This window comes from Apteryx rowi, unplaced genomic scaffold (assembly GCF_003343035.1).
Source record: "Apteryx rowi isolate R43461 unplaced genomic scaffold, aptRow1 scaffold_1122, whole genome shotgun sequence".
Classification (NCBI taxonomy): domain Eukaryota; kingdom Metazoa; phylum Chordata; class Aves; order Apterygiformes; family Apterygidae; genus Apteryx; species Apteryx rowi.
In genome coordinates this window covers 27,358-48,146 of record NW_020447334.1, presented here as the reverse complement: position 1 = coordinate 48,146, position 20,789 = coordinate 27,358, and the positions used below count along the sequence as shown (strand labels likewise).

At 40.4% G+C, this 20,789-nt stretch overlaps 1 protein-coding gene across 1 annotated transcript in view; it reads left to right on the top strand.

Moving 5' to 3' along the window:
- Positions 1–10,170: 10,170 nt before the first annotated feature.
- LOC112971898 (myosin heavy chain, skeletal muscle-like) overlaps positions 10,171–20,789 on the top strand; it is a 16,906-nt gene continuing 6,287 nt past the window's right edge. The window contains exons 1-21 of the mRNA XM_026077777.1: positions 10,171–10,374; positions 10,463–10,606; positions 10,700–10,856; positions 12,058–12,085; positions 12,184–12,295; positions 12,378–12,470; positions 13,239–13,302; positions 13,452–13,550; positions 13,654–13,757; positions 13,834–13,972; positions 15,179–15,297; positions 15,392–15,541; positions 16,254–16,424; positions 17,222–17,531; positions 17,625–17,707; positions 18,245–18,332; positions 18,421–18,538; positions 18,689–18,812; positions 18,898–19,034; positions 19,134–19,389; positions 20,508–20,757. Of these exons, the coding sequence (XP_025933562.1) occupies positions 10,171–10,374; positions 10,463–10,606; positions 10,700–10,856; positions 12,058–12,085; positions 12,184–12,295; positions 12,378–12,470; positions 13,239–13,302; positions 13,452–13,550; positions 13,654–13,757; positions 13,834–13,972; positions 15,179–15,297; positions 15,392–15,541; positions 16,254–16,424; positions 17,222–17,531; positions 17,625–17,707; positions 18,245–18,332; positions 18,421–18,538; positions 18,689–18,812; positions 18,898–19,034; positions 19,134–19,389; positions 20,508–20,757 (2,950 nt within the window). The remainder of the gene's footprint in view (positions 10,375–10,462; positions 10,607–10,699; positions 10,857–12,057; positions 12,086–12,183; positions 12,296–12,377; positions 12,471–13,238; positions 13,303–13,451; positions 13,551–13,653; positions 13,758–13,833; positions 13,973–15,178; positions 15,298–15,391; positions 15,542–16,253; positions 16,425–17,221; positions 17,532–17,624; positions 17,708–18,244; positions 18,333–18,420; positions 18,539–18,688; positions 18,813–18,897; positions 19,035–19,133; positions 19,390–20,507; positions 20,758–20,789) is intronic.

Below are 20,789 nucleotides of genomic sequence, written 5' to 3'. Positions count from 1 at the left end.
CCTGCTACCTTGATAGCCTTTCATTGGGTCCTCTCCGTTTTTTTCCACATCCCTCATGAACTGGGGAGCCCAAAATGCAATACTGTATTCCATGTGTGGCTGCACCAGCCCTGAGTATTTGGGGGGAAAAATAACTTCCCTCTTTCTGATGGCCATGCTGTTCCTAAAGTAGTCCAGGATGTGTTTTGCTTCCTTCACAGTGAGAGTACACTGCCGGCTTGTATTCAAAATAGTATCCACCACAACCCCTATATCCTTTCCAGCAGGGCTGATGCTAAGACATTTCCCAGCCTGTATGGAATTATTCTGCCGCAGATGGAAAACTCTGTATTTCTCCTTACTGAACTTCATGAAGTTCCTTTTGGTCTAATCATCAGGTTTATCAACATCCCATTGGACTGAATCTCTGCCACTTGTGATGTCAGCAGCTCCACAGAGATTAGAGTCATCTGCAAATATGCCAAAGGTGCACTCCGTGTCATCATCCAGAGTGTTGATGAAGATTTTGAAAGATATGGGCATGGACCCCAGTGTGAACCTCTGAGGTACTGTTCTTATTAACTAATTAGCTGCTGATTCTAATTGGTTGTTGATTGCTACCTGGTAAACAAATCCAGATAATTTTCAACCCTCACAACAAGCCATTTGTCCAGACCATACTTCTTCATCTTCCAGATAATATAACTGCAACATAAACTGAAAATTCTTACAACTTTAGACAAAGCCTGAAGTTGTTTAGTGTGGTATCTTACAAGGTGCATTATGTTCACTGCTATCCCCTCACTCACACAATCATTTTATGTAAAGTAAAGTTTCCCATTCATGAGTTGGATGGCACCAAACAAACACACATAAGAGAGAGGTTCCTAGTAGGACACAGACCAGCAGTCTTGAGCTACCTCTACCTTCCTATCCAGCTGTGCTGCTTGTAAAATGTGGCCTCTCACTCCTAGACTCTCGGACAGTCACAAAACATGGGGAAGGAGAAGTCATATCTTAAGGGCTAGCAGCAAGTGAGGCAACTGGCTGATCTCTGTCTCAGGAAGGGTCTGCTTTCAGCATGCCTGAAGCCCCTCTCCTCCAGGGTAATGTCAGTGCTCCAGCACCTTGCCCTCACCACACTGCTGTGCAGGATGGTCTGTATCCAGGGACTTGTCTCTTCTCTTTTGATTGTGCTGTGTTTTATTTCCAGTGCTAGTGGAGTMCAGCCCTGTAGAGGTGGAAAGAGGACTGCCAGAAATTTAGCAGTTGGCAGGAACCATTTCATTTTTCTTTTTGCATCAAGGTATTGTTGCCTCTTCCAGCAGATCCTTCCCTTCCCAAGGACAGGTCCCTTTGTGGCTTTTCCAAGTCTTGCTACAGTAATGCTACAGCTATATTAGTAAATTAAACATATCCAGGAGTATTCCCAGGAACTTAGGCCAATTGGCATGGGACTACTTGTGCTTACTGCAGTAAATTATCTCAGTATTAAGAATAGTCTGCTCAGTGCAGACTTTGTATTGGGAACGGTCCCAGAAAATGCCAACTGTCCAGTTATGCCTTGAATCTGTTTAGGAGAGTGGTAGCTGGCAAGAGTCAAAAGCTTGACAGGGAATGCGCTAATATTTTATCACTATAAGTGATTACATTCTGTTTTCTCCAAATGTTCCCTGGCACAGTTCAGTTTTACTAAAAAGACAGCACGAACCAGTGTCTTCTCCAGTGTTACTCACCAAGGTCTRTGGAGTTACAGCAGAGCAGAATTAGAATTGACCACTTCTGATCATAGACTTTTTTGTAAGAAGCTGACAGACCCTAAGTACCAGGAAATATAAAATAATCACTGATAGAAAGAAAATCAATTTTGTTAAAGAAAATAAACCTGGAACCAAGCTTGAGTAGCTCATGGGATGCTCATGTTACTGAACACAAGTCTTTGCAGTTTTTACTTCTTATAGAAGAAGGACACTCCAAGATAGGTGGTCTACAAACTTTCATGAATATCACCATGACTCTTCAACTGCAAGAAATTGTAAGAAATGATACCTGTATTGATAGTTTTAGTGACACAGAAGTGCTGAATAAACAATGTTTTTCCATGATGCTCATCAGATGGTCATCTCCATCTTCAGTCTCTAGAAGCACAGTCCAGATAACTTTTCCCTGGACCCCTTGCCTTGAAAACTTAGGTCTAATGTGTAGGCTACTTTCCTTGCAAGTAATGGTTGAGATTACTTCTTGATTTCCTCAATCTTTGACCAATGAGCAGAGCTGGACAGAAAAAAGTTCAGTGAAATATTTTGTCTTTTTTTTTTTTTTTTGAAAGCTGCAGAAAGCAGAAATTTTCCATGGTATTTTTACAAGAATTACCTAAGAATGTTTCAGGCTATTTTCTCCAGATGTTTTAAGTCAAGTTTTCCAGCTGAATTACTCTTCAATATTTCTTGCTTGTGTTTCTGATGTCCTTGTGTTATCTTTGTTCTCCCAAGTCAAGAGAACTACTGACAAAGCTAACTAAGTTCCTGCTAAACACGTGTTTGCTGTGGACACCAATTGTTTTTATATAGGACTGTAAATAGCCAGCACATTATCTGCAGGGAAGCTGCTGAAATATAAATCTACTCTCACAAGACTTACCTAATATAGTGATAATATCATGGGTTTCAAAGTTCTGGTAAACTTTTGCCATTTGTCCAAGTTTTTTTGTGAAGTTCTGATGGATTTTACCAATTAACTTGCAAGTAGGATGTGTAAACAAGCTACCTTTTTCACCTTGCTTCTCTTCCTTTATACTTTTTATATTGTCTAATCAAAAACAAAATGTTGTCAATATTTCTCAATAACCTATAGTTTTTTTCTTTCAATCGTCTTTACTACTCACTACAAAAATATCAAATAGGGAATTTTCCTTTTTTAAGTATTTTATTCAGGTGAAGGTAAAAGAAGAAGGATAATTGGCAAATTAAAAAAAAATAACATTAGCATTTTTCTTTTGACTTTCTCAATGTGGCAAATTTAATGCGTGTTATGGGATTCCTCTAAGATGGGAAATGACCTGTGGGATGTTACTGGGATGAGGGTGTCAGCTGTCACCCATGAGACTAAGGTGACTAGATATGCAAGAACTAATGATAGTCCTTCTAAACAAATAAGACATTAAAGTGTCTTTTTTATTGAATGTTCTTCCTGCTAGGTTGGCATGTAATTAAATGAGCCTTAAAGACACTTGCAACAATGAGCTGTTCTTCCACTATGTTTATAGGCTGCTTGCCAAATCATTTTTAGTCTTGCTGGTCTGGCAGAGGTTACAGGAAACTGATGTTGACTGGGCTTTGACTTTGCATCTGTGTTAACTGTGAAGTGTTGAATAGCATGAATCTAGATCAGTGAGTTTAGTTCCAAGTTCCAGCCACTTAATTATGCTGTTTCTTTGTTCTGACATTGAAAACACCAGTATTTAAATATCATTCCATAAGGAGGTACTTGTAGCTTAAGAGGGTGTCAGAGTTTAATCTGTTCTTCAGTTCATCAGATAACTGCAAGTTTTCTCTAATATATGAGACTGATTTCTTCTCAAGCTTGTAGCCAGTCTGTCTCTAATAGATCACCTGCCTTTAGAAGAAATATAGTTTCCCAGTTTCTGCAAAGATTCTCRATACACTGTAGGAGTATGTGTACACCATTGCCTACTGGGATGAGGCAGTTTCCCTTCCTTGTGTATGGTGCATCTCTGCAAACTGATCCCAGGGGAGAGAGCGGCACTATAGCTCTCCTTGCTACTCAGGGAGGCACACGGTGCTCTTAACATAATATCATTAAAGTATTTTTAACTGAACTGAATTTTCTCTGTAAACTATATCAAAGACACAATTCACTCAAATGGAAGACAGCATTCTCCAATGCACTCAGTACTGGCCCAGCCATGCCCCTTTGAGTGAACAAAAATTAACTACTATTGAGTAGGACCAGAGTTGAGCCAAGAATAAACATACCAGAGAATTTCACCTGTAAAGAAGCCTTCAGTTTTATTAACATATCTCTCTGCGGCCGTTTTCATCGCCTTGAATCATTGTGTGGCAGAAACTGCTGCAGTACAAGCTTCTGCAATGGTATTTCAACATGGTGTTATTTCCCCAGGAAATTGTGCTTGTACGCAGAAAGAGAGTTGAGAGGGAGAAGGAAAAGGGTTCTGCTGTCACCCTGGGAGTGGAGCAAAGTGCAGGGGACATTAATAGCAGAGAGAGGACTTAAGAAGGAATGAATTTCTCCTGCCATCCCTGGCTGGGGTTCTATTAAGTCTTGGCAGCACTGGGAATCTGCTACTATTTTTCTCAGCTGTTGCTGTAACCTGGATAGAGCCCCCACCACCACTTGAAGGTCATACTGAAGGGGAGATCAGTTCTGCACTAGACCATTTGACTTCTTGAAAAGACAGTTTCTTTTATGAGAAGACTTCATATTTTAGATGATCACARTACCTAGGCATTTTCCTAAACATTCCTGGCAGGGCACAGATAATCTCATTCTTCTCTTTGCAAATTGAAAACAAACTGAATTTGGCATTCTGCCTGAGTGCACATTCACATGATCATGTTTAAATTGTTATTACTCTCTCCAAATCCATTTCATTAAAAGTGTAGAAATCATGTATAACTCCATGAACTAACTGCAAGTTCTTTGTCATTTTGTATTTCAACTTTTTTGCATTATCTTTGGGCAATATAAGGTGACTACAGTGGGGAAAACTGTGTGTAGTTTGAATTTCTGATAACTCTTAATTCAGTAAAAGGATAGTTCTATAAAGTAGAAGATTTTTAAGAAAAGACAACAACTGGAAAAAATTCCAAAGAATTTAGGGTATTTGAAAAGACAGAAAATGCACTTTAACTGTATTGGTAGCGACACAAAGTGACACCTGAGTTTAGGACTGTGAAATATATTGACAGATGGCATATCGCTCATGTACAGAAAAGGTAGAAATAAATATAATAGTTAAGACCTAAATATCCCTATATCCATATATAGACATATAACTTATTGTAGGACTGTGGCACAGGAGGCTTAACAATATAATATTTTCACTAATTTTTCAGACTTACTGTAAATATTTTTCAAATTCTCTTCCCTGATATTCATGCTATACTACACAGAAATGTACACAATACAATATTTTTTGCATTACATAAAATTGGGGATTGGGCCTGTTTTTCACTTCCCTTTTAATTCAATGCCATTACAAAGGTACATATGGTTATTTTCTGCTATATAGTTGTGGACCGGCATACAGATTGTAGTTACACCCTGCTGGTAACAGTGAGCAAACCTACGTGAACTTTCATTAAAAAAAGAGTGATTTGCAGCTAGAGGAAATGCCATCTGACTACTGAAAGGAAGTTAAGGAAATGGAGGTGTGAGGAAGGAATTCTTCTTTTTCCCTTCTATGACCTGGCTCACATATGAGAGGCTGCCCTTGCATGAGATTAAGAACACTTTCAGAAAAGGCTTTAGGTTTCTAAAACTGACTTGGGTGGACAGAGCCTACACTACCTCCAGGCCAGCCATCCCAAAAGCAGTGCTGAGTGACTACAAACAGCAAAGAGACACCTAGACTCACTAACCGCTTCCTTTTCAAACTAGACCTTCCCTTGGTGGCTGCTGTCCTGCACTGACTGTGTGCCCGGGATGGCCTAGCCACGTGCCTCCCTCCTGCTTATGGCATAGCTGGGTCCACATCCTGCATAACACAATATTAAGAACCCAGGAGAGGCCCACCGAGAAGGTACACAAGGAGAGGATTCATCGCTGAGAACTGAAATGTCAAAGATTTTCAGTCAGCATCTAGACTAAGAGACTCGGCTAGACTCTTGTATGTCCCTGGAGACACAGACCACATCCTGAGGGCACTTAGTCCCATCCCTGACAGCAGTGCATAAAACAGGCTTACTATGTATCACTGAAAGGGGCCCCACAGAAATGAGACAGCAGCTAGTTCATACCTAACCTGTGGTTGCCAGAGGATGAAGGATGCTGCCACCTTTGCAGTGCAGATGATACAGCTTGCCTGGAAATGGGAGACCTGAATTCCCTCCTCARCCTGAGGGGAGCAAATCCCCAGCTCACACATCCTGGGAGAGGACCTCAGCCATGCCCTGATCCTCCAGGCCTTGCTCTTCTTGCACGTTCTTCTTAATCCGGTGCTCTGAGCTGCCAAGGCCCTCCTGCCTCAATCCCCTTCTTGGCCAGCACCTAGAATCACCAGGCTACTAGACACAACATAGCACCACCAGCACCTGTGGTGCCTCAGCTGGAAAASGGTGAGTCCGGCTCAGCCCTTCAGAGCAACACCTGTAGGCCCCACTCTGAGGAGCACCTTTGTGCTCTGGATCCCACTGGAAGGGAGGTGTCCCTTATCGGCATTCCCTCAGTGCCTGTTCCCCAGAGAGGCAGGACTTCAGATGCACCCCCATGCTTACCATTCCTGGTGACTGGCTGGTTCTGGGCTCCTCCCCAGGCAGGGTCAAAGGTGTTTTCATCAGCCTCCCCATGTCTTGTACAGGTACCCCAGCAGTGAGTTCTGGGTTTGGACTCCAGGAAAGGGTCCACCCACCCGAAATGTGGGTGCTGCAGTGCCAGAGCCCTCCTTGGAATGGGCTCTACATGCACAGGGCATTGCTTGCTGCTGGATATTACCCCAGATCCCACACATCATTTTTCTAACCTCGTCCCTGTGTTATTCACTGAGCTCTTTCAATAACTGAAATGCCAATGACCAGGAGAAGAACGTGTTTCGATCTGACAGGATTTAAAGCAGCTCAAGTGACAGTGCCCTTTTCCTAAAATGAAATCAGGCATTCTGCTGGACTACCAGCAAATTTCCACTTTCCCAGAGTATCAGCATTGCACAAGACTGCCTACCACCTCTCATGCTCTGATACAGGCAGCACTGGGTTTCTAGATTTTGGGCTGCATGTGAATATGTAAGTGTGCAAGATAATTGTGATGCAATGGGAGTACTGGACTGAGGATGTATCAGAGTGCAGAGTATCTGGGACCATATGCTGAAATGATGTGTGTATAGGATCATGTGAACAGTTATGGCTGGGTGGAGGGATGTTTTGGGGAGCTGTAGGTAGGAAAGGTCTGCTGCAGTCTCTGCTGTTTCCTGGCTTGTGCATGTTGACAGTGGTCACATGCGTAAGGGAGACAGGCTTAAGCTGAGATTGCTTTTTTGTTTTTGTGAGGGGAAATGAAATGAACTGCTGTGTATTGGTGGAGAAAGAAGGTATCTGAGAGCTTCAATTTCTTTACCTAGGTTATCTTCTGTATGTGTGAACTGAGCTCTGGAATGGCAATACTGAAGGAGCAGAAATTCCTGTAAGAACAGAAATAAATTTGGCTGATATTTTGACTCTATAACCACTCCCTGTTGAAAAGACATATGAATATTAGAATGGCATAGATTTCTACAGGCCCAATTCTCTACCTGAGCAATTTGCTCTTTTCACTGTACAGACTGACAGGACTGACTTGAAAAAAAGACATATGAAAGAAGAGAGGTCATTTCCTGAATTGCCAATATTTGGCCACCTTAATGAATTAAAAGGTCACCAGGAAACAAAGGGAGCGTGTCTTGCTCACCTGCACTGACCTGCATATCTATCTCACAGCATACCTTATAAGCTCTTCGCTAGCACGAATTCATGCACAGTCTCATAATAACATTTCTTAGTGAATCTCACACTTTTTTTGCAATTTGAAATGTAGAGATGTGCACATCTGATCAATCCTCTGYATGCATGAGTGCATGCATGCTCTTCTTCACACCTCAGAAGTTGTCTCACATCTCTCTCTGAGGCCCCAGTCCAGAAGTTCAGCTAGATTTCAGCCTCCCATTTCTGCAAACAAATCTTTGTCTCTTGGCTGACTATCTCCCCATGTCTGAGACTCTCCTTCACCAGCACCATCATACTGAGGAACCCAGATTACTCTTTTTAATTTCAGGATTTTACCACTGCAATGGCCAGATACTTTTAGTAATGTTTATTTCCCTTTTAGTGACCTGATTAATGTATTGCTCTTAAACATTTCTTACAAGCTTCACACCATCAAATGGGGAAGATAAATGTTATCATCCCCATTGTACAGCTGGGATAGTTGCAGCTCAGACATACCAAGCAATCCACCCTGGGTCATACAGTGAATCTGTGGGAAAGCCAGCAATAGAATCCATAAGTCCTGCATCCAAGTTCTCTAAGTGCCTTGACTAGTCCAGATTCCCTCCTTAACACCCTTGTCAAATTATTTATAGGAGATGTATTCATATAGTCAGTAAGACATCAAAATTTTCTAATTATATCTAGTCATGTCAAATGACAATTATGTCCTTAGTTCAGTTTGCCAGACAATGCTTTGCCAAAGAAGGTTTGCCAAAAATGTTTTGACCGAAGAAAGAGTAGGCATCTGCAGCATCTGCAGACTAGATCCTATAAAATGTCCCTGTGACAAGTCTGCCCTGTCTCCACAGAAAGCTTCAAGGTAAGTGTATGGGGTCTGCAGGCTTGCAGAAAGGGGATGGTGCTCTTATGTTCCATTGCCTTCCTCCTGCCTCCGATACTTAGTTACAGGAGAGGACTCTTTTTCTCAGCTCAGGTTTTAAATCTGCTTTCAAGACACCTGCGTATTTTCACTCTGGAATTCTGTGCAGCAATAAGTAGGGAGTTGCCATTTTTATTTTACAGTACTGTCCAGCTGCCAGCCTGCAAGCCACCTGCCTGGTATCACGAGAGGTAAGAACCTGATTTATTAAATCTGAGAGGAGTGAGAAAGACCTTTTTGGATGGAATTTTCGCATGGCCGAGTGAGCAGTCACTSTTTCACCCTATATTCAAACCCAATGTGATTACAGTAGATTGATGGTGGCATGCCCATGGCTAGTGAGGTTTTCAAGTGTCTGGGTTTGAAGTTTCTGACCACTGATGGCAGACCAGAAAATCCTCATGGGGGTATACCCTACTTCTGTTTAACTGATCTAACAGAGTGAGGTATGCTGGCTTTAAATCTTTACTATGACAGCAAAATAACTGGACAGAGATGGGCAGAAGAAGGAAAAGTAAAAAATCATACATTTTATCTTGGAGCATGTGAATTAATGTATTATTTTGTCCAAAATTTGCTCTTAAATTACTAAGAAGTTAGAGCAGAAAGAGCTGTGATGTGAGCAACCAAACTCGGGTGGTCATCTCTGTAGAATGTGGCACTCCAGCTGGATTCCCCTTGCCACTCTGCATATTCTCTACTTCATAAAAAATGGAAGCTTCAGTTGTCCGTCTTTCTGTAAGGCGATGCCTGGTCYTTCAAAGAGAAATAAAGAATTGTTATGTTGATAACTCATTTTAGTACAGTATAGCATGATTGTAAGGGTTGTTGTAAATTTTAGGTACCTAAATGAATACAAGGCATAGAAATAAGTAAATATTTTCCTGAGATGCCCACTGTCATTTCTGAAAGCAGTCATTTCTTAGGGAGACTAATAATGGTTTTAGACTTCTTAATTTGAAATTCCTGAGCTGAGCTTTGAACCTTTGTGTTTAACTTCTTTTTATTATTATTGTATTCATTAAAAAAAATAAAAGGAAATAACTGGAAAGGATCTGTGTCAGTGTGTTCAGGAACAGCATTACTCCTCCTTTCACAGATGCTCACCAGTCCATGCAGTGTAGATGTTTACACCTGGATTCAAGACTTCACTAAAATTAGCAAATAATATTATCATAACTGTAAAGTTTTAGAGATTGAAACTGTCATTCATGTGTGCAAATTGTCTGTAAGCCTCTCAAGACTGTAGTATACTAGCCTTCTGCCCAGCTTCCTGAATTACTATTACTTGGAAAGGCATTCATTTGTAGCCATGACATTATAATCGTTTCAAGTGAACTTTCAGAGATAGTCTAGGTAATTGAAAAAAATATTGGGGTTCTTTTTCTCCACAGTRCAATGCCTAATTACCTTGAATGGCTACAGCTTATTTCAAAGGTGATTTTGGTGCAGGGGACCTTCAACGCAACAAACTTCAAATAAACATTTTTCACATTTTCCCCRAAGGATAAAACATACTAATGAAGATACTAATATGGTATCTTTCTTTTCCCATATTGTCTTCTTCTAGAAAGCCCCTAATAAAGTGCAGCCATGTCTTCAGACTCTGAGATGGCTGTCTTTGGGGAGGCAGCTCCTTACCTCCGAAAGTCWGAAAAGGAGAGAATCGAGGCCCAGAACAGACCTTTCGATGCCAAGTCATCGGTCTTTGTGGTACATGCTAAGGAATCCTTTGTGAAAGGGACAATCCAGAGCAAAGAAGGAGGAAAGGTCACAGTCAAGAGTGAAGGTGGAGAGGTGAGTGAAAAATAAGGCTTAAGGACAAAACTTAGTTCCCACTCTGGGCTTTTAGCTGACGCTTTTGGATCTCCCTTTTCCTTGTCAGACTCTGACCGTGAAGGAAGATCAAGTCTTCTCCATGAACCCTCCCAAGTATGACAAAATCGAGGACATGGCCATGATGACCCACCTCCATGAACCCGCTGTGCTGTATAACCTCAAAGAGCGTTATGCAGCCTGGATGATCTACGTAAGTACCAGCAGCAGTCCTTCTGCGACTAGCTAGGAAGAACTGCTACGCTAAGCCAAGCGAAAGCCAACTTGCTGTCTCCCTTCTTTACAGACCTACTCRGGTCTCTTCTGTGTCACTGTCAACCCCTACAAGTGGCTGCCGGTGTACAACCCGGAGGTGGTGTTGGCCTACCGAGGCAAAAAGCGCCAGGAGGCCCCTCCCCACATCTTCTCCATTTCTGACAACGCCTATCAGTTCATGTTAACTGGTGAGTGACTCTGTCTGTCTCAGAGGGATTGAAATTTTTTGAATGGATATCCTGTCCCAGGAATATGGTATGACTTTTTCAAAGCTTTCATCATTCCGATATGTACATATCATTGTGAGTTTTACTATCTTTACACCATTGTTTTTCTATTTTAAATGAAACACACCTCTACACTTTTTTTTTTTCCTATTTAGTCAGGCTGAAAGCATAGATTTTGAAACAGCAAAGAGAAATTGATAGACAAATTGAATCAGAAGAAAACATTCCCCTCCCTGCCCCATGTATAGACTTTTTGTTTGTTTTTGGAATTGATTAAAAGTAGTCCAAATTAACTCTGTAGTTCTTGGTATGTCAGTTACTCTTTATACTTGAGCCACCATACTGTCTTTTTTCCCTTTGGCTTCAGACAGGTTGTTGTCACAGTTTCCCAACAATCTTGGAAGCTGAAATGCTGGAGTCTTTTGTGAGGTCCCAGGATTTTGGATAAACCTCTCTGCTTTTCATTTTCTGCCCCTTCTACACTCATTTGCTCTTGAGAAAGTCATTTTCTCATATGTCTGTAAAGTAGAATTTGGTGAAAGGAAGTAAAAATTAGATGTTTACAAGCCACATGCCTTTTGGTAGTTTTGGGGAATCAGGTGAATATAACTCACCTATCTACTCTGGTGAAAACCTAATTGTCATTGAAGTGACACTGTGGAACATTTCCATTATGCTTTGAAAGAGTTTCTACTGTGATATGGAATGACTATTAAAACACTGATATTTGATTCTCTACCCTGACTTCTTTTTATTTTTCTCTTTCATCTTCGGGGGCAAGAGAACAGAGGATGACTAAATGTATCACTTGTGTTCTGTTTCTTTTTYGTTCTTTCTTAGATCTTTATATTCAAAAAACTTCAGCTGCCTAGGAAAGTTACAGGGATGCTACAGAGAAATAGTCAAAAGACAGATTAAAAAATAAAAATAAAACCCCTCCCAACAGACTTCACTGTTCTGTACTCAGCCGCAAAATGAAACAAAGGGATGAAAGCAGGAATTCCTTAATATATTTGAATTCTGTTAAAAACAATCAAAATTTTATAAAAATGGAAAAAAATGGCAATTCTTTTGATTCACCTTAAGCTACCTGACTACTTTTCACTCTTTCGTATTGTTTATTGAATATTAAGTAAGCCCTTTGTTTCTGTCTCTTTCACAGATCGCGAGAATCAGTCAATCCTGATCACGTACGTACATTGCCTGCTCGGGTTCCCRCTGGGCTGCTCTGTGCCGGGGGACCTGCTGCCTGACCATGCGTTCTCTGCTTCTCTCTCTGCCTTCACAGCGGAGAATCSGGTGCAGGGAAGACTGTGAACACAAAGCGTGTCATCCAGTACTTTGCAACAATTGCAGCTAGCGGGGATAAGAAGAAGGAGGAGCAGTCTGGCAAAATGCAGGTGAGGTAGGGGGGGCGGACTGAACACTTGGCCTGTAATTGCCACGTGGGTTAAATACTTAACAATACTTGTCATGTTGTAGGGAACGCTTGAGGATCAAATCATCAGCGCCAACCCCCTGCTGGAGGCCTTTGGAAATGCCAAGACCGTGAGGAATGACAACTCTTCACGCTTTGTAAGTTGCTCAACCAAAAGGTTCCTGAACAATAATAAACAGAAGTGTGTGACAGTCATCTCTGTTCACTCTATCATTTCCTGTAGTTCAAGCTTAGGGTTTACAAGATCTTCAGATTTTGAAAACAATAATTCTATGAAACAAAATTAACTTGCTTTATATTGGGATGCAAATTTAAATAGCGGGTCACACATTCCTTCTCTGATAATGCATTTCAGTATGAAACAATGTTTTTGTTAACAATTATTATATATTTCTGTCCATTTATAACAGAAAGAAAGAAAGAGAGGGAGGGAGGGAGGAAGAAAGAAAAAGAAAGAAAGAAAGAAGGAGCTATCTGAATATCGGATCAATCTTTGCTTGATATGATATTTAACTAATCAGAAGTAAAATTGCTTATTTGATACCAAGAGAGATTTAAGCAGTTGAACTGGTTAAATGGATATTCTCATATCATTCGGATGAATGCTTTCTGTATGCAGGATATAGTTAGAAGAGTATGGAATGAGATATAAATGTCCTAATGAAATCCACCCATTCCTTTCCATTTGTTCATTCAACATAAATGAAATATACAGCTGTGGCTCTGTTGCCTATTTTCATGGTCAAAAATGTAAAAGACTTTATCTTAATGGTAGTAATTTATCTGACTCTTAAGAAAATATCTCCTTTATAAAATCTTCTGCCCAGTAGAATAAATGGCAAAACTCGCCATTTCAGATACACTTTTTATGAAGTAAATTTTAAGACAATTTTCTTCCCTTAAAGGGCAAATTCATCAGAATTCACTTTGGTGCCACAGGAAAACTGGCTTCTGCTGATATTGAAACATGTAAGACACTTTCCTGAACTTTTCACAATCCATCCATCCAATATCTATTCACCCAGCCATCTATCCTGCCTTCCCTGCTTTTCTTTGTGTCTTCTCCCTACTTTCTCTTTTGCTGTTTCTTCATGTTTCTAATTATATTTTTCCCCTAGACTTGCTGGAGAAGTCCAGAGTCACTTTCCAGCTCAAGGCGGAAAGAAGCTACCACATATTTTATCAGATCATGTCCAACAAGAAGCCAGAGCTYATTGGTAGGAAGGATCACTAACTTTTTTGGAAGATCACTGAGCATCAGCTCACACTACTACCTGGTTGACTAAACTAATCCTGCATGATTCCTCTTCTTGCATTCAGACATGCTCCTTATTACAACCAACCCATATGACTACCACTTTGTGAGTCAGGGTGAGATCACTGTTCCCAGCATCAATGACCAGGAAGAACTGATGGCTACAGATGTGAGTAACACTCATATACACTGTTTCTATTGTCATCTCTCCAGACAAAGCTTTTATTTTACTGTTTCTATTGCAGAGTGCCATTGATATCCTGGGCTTCACTGCTGATGAAAAAGTGGCCATTTACAAGCTGACAGGGGCTGTCATGCACTAYGGGAACTTGAAGTTCAAGCAGAAACAACGAGAGGAGCAAGCAGAGCCAGATGGCACAGAAGGTATTAGCAAAGTCTGCTGTTCGTCTCTTAGTAGCAATAATTTTGTCTTTGGAGATGAAGGATGAGAAGACTTGAAATGTGTAAAGAGTGTTTAGGTGGAGCCAGCACAAAACCTCCAAGCAAAATATACCTTTTTTTTCAAATAGTACTTAGTCTTTATACTTCAAGTATAAATTGAACATGTGYCCATAGTTCTACCCTGGACATTTATCCAAAGCTTTGAATAATACAGCTTACTTGCTGTGCTCATTAGAATCCTGAGACCCACTGAGAAGAGAAAGATTTTCAGAAAATATTTTTGCAGTTGCTTTTTAAAGGAAACTGAGGCAACAAATTCAGTGTCACAACTTCTCTTTCATACACCACATATTAGGGATTTTGCCCAGGTAAAGGGGAACTTTTCTTCAACTTCTTTCTTTCTTTAGGAGACTAAAACCCATAAAAATCACCACATAGTTGAATTCTCTGACCATCAGTCTATAGGAAGCTAAGGTACACTAGTCTAATGAAGAAATCTGCTTCTCAGTTGACTACTTAATCAACCGAATGTTACATAAGAAGTGAACAGTGATGCATGATGTTTTAAAATGACTCACCTGGCCTACTTCTTCCAAAGAATTCTCTTAAATAGCTAACTTCAGGACTTGATTTTGGGTTTTGATCTTGRATGAATGAATATGCTTATGGTTTGTTTGAGTATAACAATACATCTCCACAGAGGGGCAAATTTCAGAGACATATCTCTGCTGAGCATTTACTACCAGCCACACTGTGGTACCTCTAATTTCAGAAAGCCCTTTCTTTCAATGTTGTACCTGCTCCCAAAGTAATGTGCAGGGAGCCCAAGTACTTAAATACATATTTTGGAATACACTCAGGCAACCTTCCTGCTATCATTTTGGTGTTTTGGTGCCTGGGTGACAAACTTCAGCTTTCAGGAGGAATTTATAATAAATAATTTATTTCCAGATACTTATGGTGACATTTTTCAAATATAAAAATACCATTTAGGTGTCCTGCTGTGAAAAATTTTCAAAACAAAGATGAGTTTTGTTTTCATCACTGCCATACTTCCTCCAAGATTGAGTAAGCAGAATTTCATCACTAGACATTCAATGTTTCAATTGCTTTGGAAAGAGTTGCTCACTGAATATGCTCCATGTCTTCTTGACCTTGACTTTTTTATCTCATTGTCCCTGTACTTAGTTGCTGACAAGGCTGCCTACCTGATGGGTCTGAACTCAGCCGACCTGCTCAAGGCCCTGTGCTACCCCCGAGTCAAGGTCGGGAATGAATATGTGACCAAAGGTCAAACCGTGCAGCAGGTAAGAAACACCTTGTGTGACTGGGAACCTGTGGCTTGTATTCCTTACTGTCTTGCTACTTATTTTTCTTTTTCTCCTTTCTTCTTTGTTTTAGGTCAACAATGCAGTGGGTGCTCTGGCAAAGGCAGTCTATGAGAAGATGTTCTTGTGGATGGTTGTTCGCATCAACCAACAGCTGGATACCAAACAACCCAGACAGTACTTCATTGGTGTCCTGGACATTGCTGGCTTTGAGATCTTTGATGTAAGGAATATGGGTTTGAGAGCAGCTCTTGGAAAGGGAAATTAAAACATCAGAGGACTACCAAGTTATATTTTTCTGAAGATTTAACAGCTAATCATTTGCAATTTTCTGGAAAAAAAAAAATCCTTCATTTTCTTTTGTAGCACAGAGCAAAATCCTCTGAGGCCTCATTAGCACAAAGACAGAGTTAAGTTTTTTTGTGTAGAAGTATCAATTACAATTTTACATGCTGTAATATTTTAAGAGTTTGAGCTTAGTGCTAATTATATTAAAAAATAATTACAATCAGCTGATATAAGAGCTTTAGGAGTTGAACAGGGACTTGGACACCCAGTGACAAAAACATAATAGGCTGAAGATGTGGAAATTGTTTAATGGACCAAGAAATGAGTGAATAAATACTTGATCAGAGAGGACAAGTATTTGAAAATGAAGGTCAGGGCATCAAGTCATCATGTTGGCTGAACAAAGAAACTTCATAGTATCCTATGAATTTTAGAAGATTCACTGGGAATATCTGCTCTGGGAAAATTTTCTTCTTCTTTTAAATAGGCACTTCATTGGGGAGCTGCGTATAGRTCCTGCTATGATGCAGTGCTGATAATACAATTGTGTTTTAAGTAGGAAGGTGTATAGAAGGTTAAGAATGATCAAGAAAACCCTGGCAATTGTGCATCTTGACAATGGGTGTCTCTCTTTTTGCATTGGAAAGTTTAACAGCCTGGAGCAGCTGTGCATCAATTTCACCAATGAGAAACTGCAACAGTTCTTCAACCACCACATGTTTGTGCTGGAGCAGGAGGAATACAAGAAGGAAGGAATTGAATGGACATTCATTGACTTTGGGATGGACCTGGCTGCCTGCATTGAGCTCATTGAGAAGGTAAATTTCTAATTCAAAATGTCCTGTATTTCCAGGAACTTGTTACTGCTGAAGGAAAAAAGCTATTTAAAGGAAAAAAAAATCTCTTCCGTGGTTAGTTTCATACAATCAGCCTTAGTTACTGAAACATCTCTTAACCTGTGCTTTTGCTTATTAAGCATTAGAGATATTACAGTCCACACATTACATATATTATAAGTCCACAAATGACTATGGAAGCAATTCCTCAAAAAATGTATCTGTATGAAAGATACTTGAGCCTGCTTTATTGAAGGACATTTTTTTCAGAAACATACATGAGTTCCCAATATAAAATGAACATTTTCATAAGATTCTGGAACAAAGTGATCTGGACAACAGATTTTTTTCTTGATGGTTCCTATTAAAATAACTATAGGCCAGTATAGCCTGTGCCTGTCTTGAATGCAAGATAGTGAAAGAGATTTCCTGTAGTGCAGTAGAATTTAGGGATCTGGTTAAAAGTACTAAATTGTAGTAAATATACAATGGACACCATTGTGAAAGACATTTTAAAATATAATCACAGTTTTTCTCCCTGATTTTTTAATGTGGCTTTTGGCTTAAAAAAAAAAATTTGTCTGAATCATAGCACCAAAATTAGAGTCAAACAGATGAATGTTAACTCCTTAAAACTCATTTTTTAGAAGGAAATGTTCTTCAGAACAAGGCTGCTGCTTTGTTTCTCAGCTTCCTGTCTTTTATTGTATTCCCCTTCTGACCAACTGATCAATATATTATCTTAGAGGCACTATCTTCTGTACTGTAATGTCTTCCAGCCCATGGGCATCTTCTCCATCCTGGAAGAGGAGTGCATGTTCCCCAAGGCAACTGACACCTCTTTCAAGAACAAGCTCTATGACCAGCATCTGGGCAAGTCCARYAACTTCCAGAAGCCCAAGCCTGCCAAAGGCAAGGCTGAGGCCCACTTCTCCCTGGTGCACTATGCTGGCACGGTGGACTACAACATCACTGGTTGGCTTGAGAAGAACAAGGACCCGCTGAATGAAACTGTCATTGGGCTGTACCAGAAATCATCTGTGAAGACACTGGCCTTACTCTTTGCCTCCTATGGAGGAGCAGAAGCAGGCTAGTTTTCTAAAATTCATACATTCCCAAATTCATGATATATAAAGATGAACCAAAAAAAGCTAACATTAATTATTTTTTTTCTTTTTGCAGAGGCTAGTGGTGGTGGTGGTGGTGGTAAGAAGGGTGGTAAGAAGAAGGGTTCTTCTTTCCAGACTGTCTCAGCTCTTTTCCGGGTACAGTATGAATTTTATTATCTGTAAAGTGACATGAACATAATTTGGAATCTGAGCTATCTGAACTCTCATTATTCTCCTGACTTTGATTTTATGATGAACCAGTAATAAGTATAGAGTGAGCAGGAGATATTCATTCCCTTTTTCTCTTATTTTTCTGCTCAAATTTAGGATATGTTTCAACCATTCTTTAGCTAATCCCCTGAATCTCTTTCAAAAGAACACTTTTGTTCTATGTGAAAAAATTTTTTGAGAAGCTGGGACATTATGTAAGTATTAATCATAGGAAGGCTTATGCTAAAATTTTGATACGGTAGCATTTCGTTTCCAGACTAAGCTATAGAATTTTAAACTTTCGTTTAATAAGAATACATAAAAAACAAAGAAGCTTTGCTTAAATATAAATTTTGGATTTGATTGCTACTTTCTCCTAAGATTCTGTCTGTGTAAACTCATTATATTAGTATCCTGATATCTAGAGGTTGAGTATGCAGAAGTAAAATTTGTTAATCTAAACTGGTACATATGATCCCACAGGAGAACTTAAACAAGCTGATGACCAACCTGCGGAGCACTCACCCCCATTTTGTCCGTTGCATCATCCCAAATGAAACAAAAACACCTGGTAAGAAGCTCATGCACAAAGAGACGCGATACAGCCGTTRCCCTCTGCCCTGGAACCTATGGTTTTCATTTGTGCTCTCAACTGCTAGGTGCCATGGAGCATGARCTAGTGCTGCACCAGCTGCGGTGTAATGGTGTGCTGGAAGGGATCAGAATCTGCAGGAAAGGATTCCCCAGCAGAGTCCTCTACGCAGACTTTAAACAGAGGTAAGAGAGCTCCACCTTTTGGCATCATTACAACCAATGTCAAGTACCTTGTAGGTTCAGTCTGGCTGGGCTCTATTGCCCAGAATAGACAGTAGCCACCATGCCCTGGCTGGGAAGAACAGCCATATCTTCCTCCTTCTCTTTTCACAGGTACAAGGTGCTTAATGCAAGTGCTATCCCAGAGGGACAGTTCATTGACAGCAAGAAGGCTTCTGAGAAGCTCCTTGGCTCCATTGACGTGGACCACACCCAGTACAAATTTGGTCACACCAAGGTACAATCACTCCTTGACTCACGTACTGTGGGTCTGTGCTTTGCACTACCTGACAGTGATGTGCTGCAATATTCCCTTTCTCAAGGTGTTCTTCAAAGCTGGGCTGCTGGGACTCCTGGAGGAGATGAGAGATGAGAAGCTGGCACAGCTCATCACTCGCACACAGGCCAGGTGCAGGGGCTTCCTGATGAGAGTGGAGTACCAGAGAATGGTGGAGAGGAGGTAGACATTTCTCAAATGCAAATAATACCTGGACTTTGGAGAAAGTGTCTACACCATTCACACCCAAAATATTCAATGTACATTCTAATTATGTTTCAGGGAGTCCATCTTCTGCATCCAGTACAATGTTCGTGCATTCATGAACGTCAAGCACTGGCCCTGGATGAAGCTGTTCTTCAAGATCAAGCCCTTGCTGAAGAGTGCAGAATCCGAGAAGGAGATGGCCAATATGAAGGAAGAGTTTGAGAAAACCAAGGAGGAGCTTGCGAAGTCTGAGGCAAAGAGGAAGGAGCTGGAGGAGAAAATGGTAAAGCTGATGCAGGAGAAAAATGATCTGCAGCTCCAAGTGCAAGCTGTGAGTATCATGAGTTTATTTTTTTATAGGGGAAAATGAGTGAATAAGATCTAACTCTTCTTTCTTAGAAGAGAACTCTCAAACTGCACCCTAACCTGCCTTGCAAAATACTCTAAGCTGAATTATATGTGACTACAAGTAAAATTCAGGCCACCTGCTTTGGGCCCTCAGTGTCACCATTGCAAAGYRGGGTTCAACTTGAGAATGACTTTTAAGCCTTACTCTTAGTGCCTACATGTACATGTGTCCATGTGAGCTTACAGTATAAGGTACCATTATAGTCACTGCAAAGTAAATACAGTTTATGAAGTGGGGACAGTGATTCAGTTGACCACTCTATCTTAATTCAGTTTCCTACATAAAAAGCTTACTGCCATTTCTTATGACGCAGGGTATCTCAGCTGTCCTCCTGCAGCTACTAATCCAGGAAGGCACAGTGCCCAGCATGTCTCATGACATAAGTGCCAGCCCTGTGTGTATGTCTCCAATGCCATTTAGCATCTCAAAATTACAGGCAACATTTAGGCAATGCCCTTGAGCTCCAAGTGTCTRTTCAGAGTTAGGTGAATCTCGATAATGTCCACTGATTGTATTGACTAGGTATCCACTGATTAATGGGAGTTCAGATATCCAAATCTCCAAACAGGAACACTCATTTAGAGATGTGAAACTCAGTTACATTCTCAGTGTCTGCAAAGAAGGCCACTTATAACACATTAGAAAATCACCCATTAAATTTCAAACATATTTTCTCAACGATGGATGACCAAAGTGAGATTATTTACATTACAGAAACTCCAAATAATTTTGAAAATGGCACATTATAAAATACAATCATTTTCAAATGAACAATATCAACTACATCCACATAAACCAGTAACACACCTCAGATAAACATAATGGAGCTAGGCACAGTATCTGATGATGTGAAAGGTTGGAAAAAATAAAACTGAATGAAAACTCATTGTGAATTTGTAATGAGGTTGTGCAATAACCATTTCCCCAAAAGAAATCCCACGGGTCTTACTGTTGCACACATATTCTTTCAGCATAATATATCATGTTATATTCACTGCTAAAGCTGTAATTTTTCAAACAAAACTACATTTATCCAACAGGAAGCCGATGCTTTAGCTGATGCTGAGGAAAGATGTGACCAGCTGATCAAAACCAAAATCCAGCTTGAAGCTAAAGTTAAGGAAGTGACAGAAAGGGCGGAGGATGAGGAGGAAATCAATGCTGAGCTGACAGCCAAGAAGAGGAAACTGGAGGATGAATGCTCAGAGCTGAAGAAAGATATTGATGACCTGGAGTTAACACTGGCTAAGGTTGAGAAGGAAAAGCATGCCACCGAAAACAAGGTACAACAGAGAACTTGTCACTCACACTCCAGAAATCAA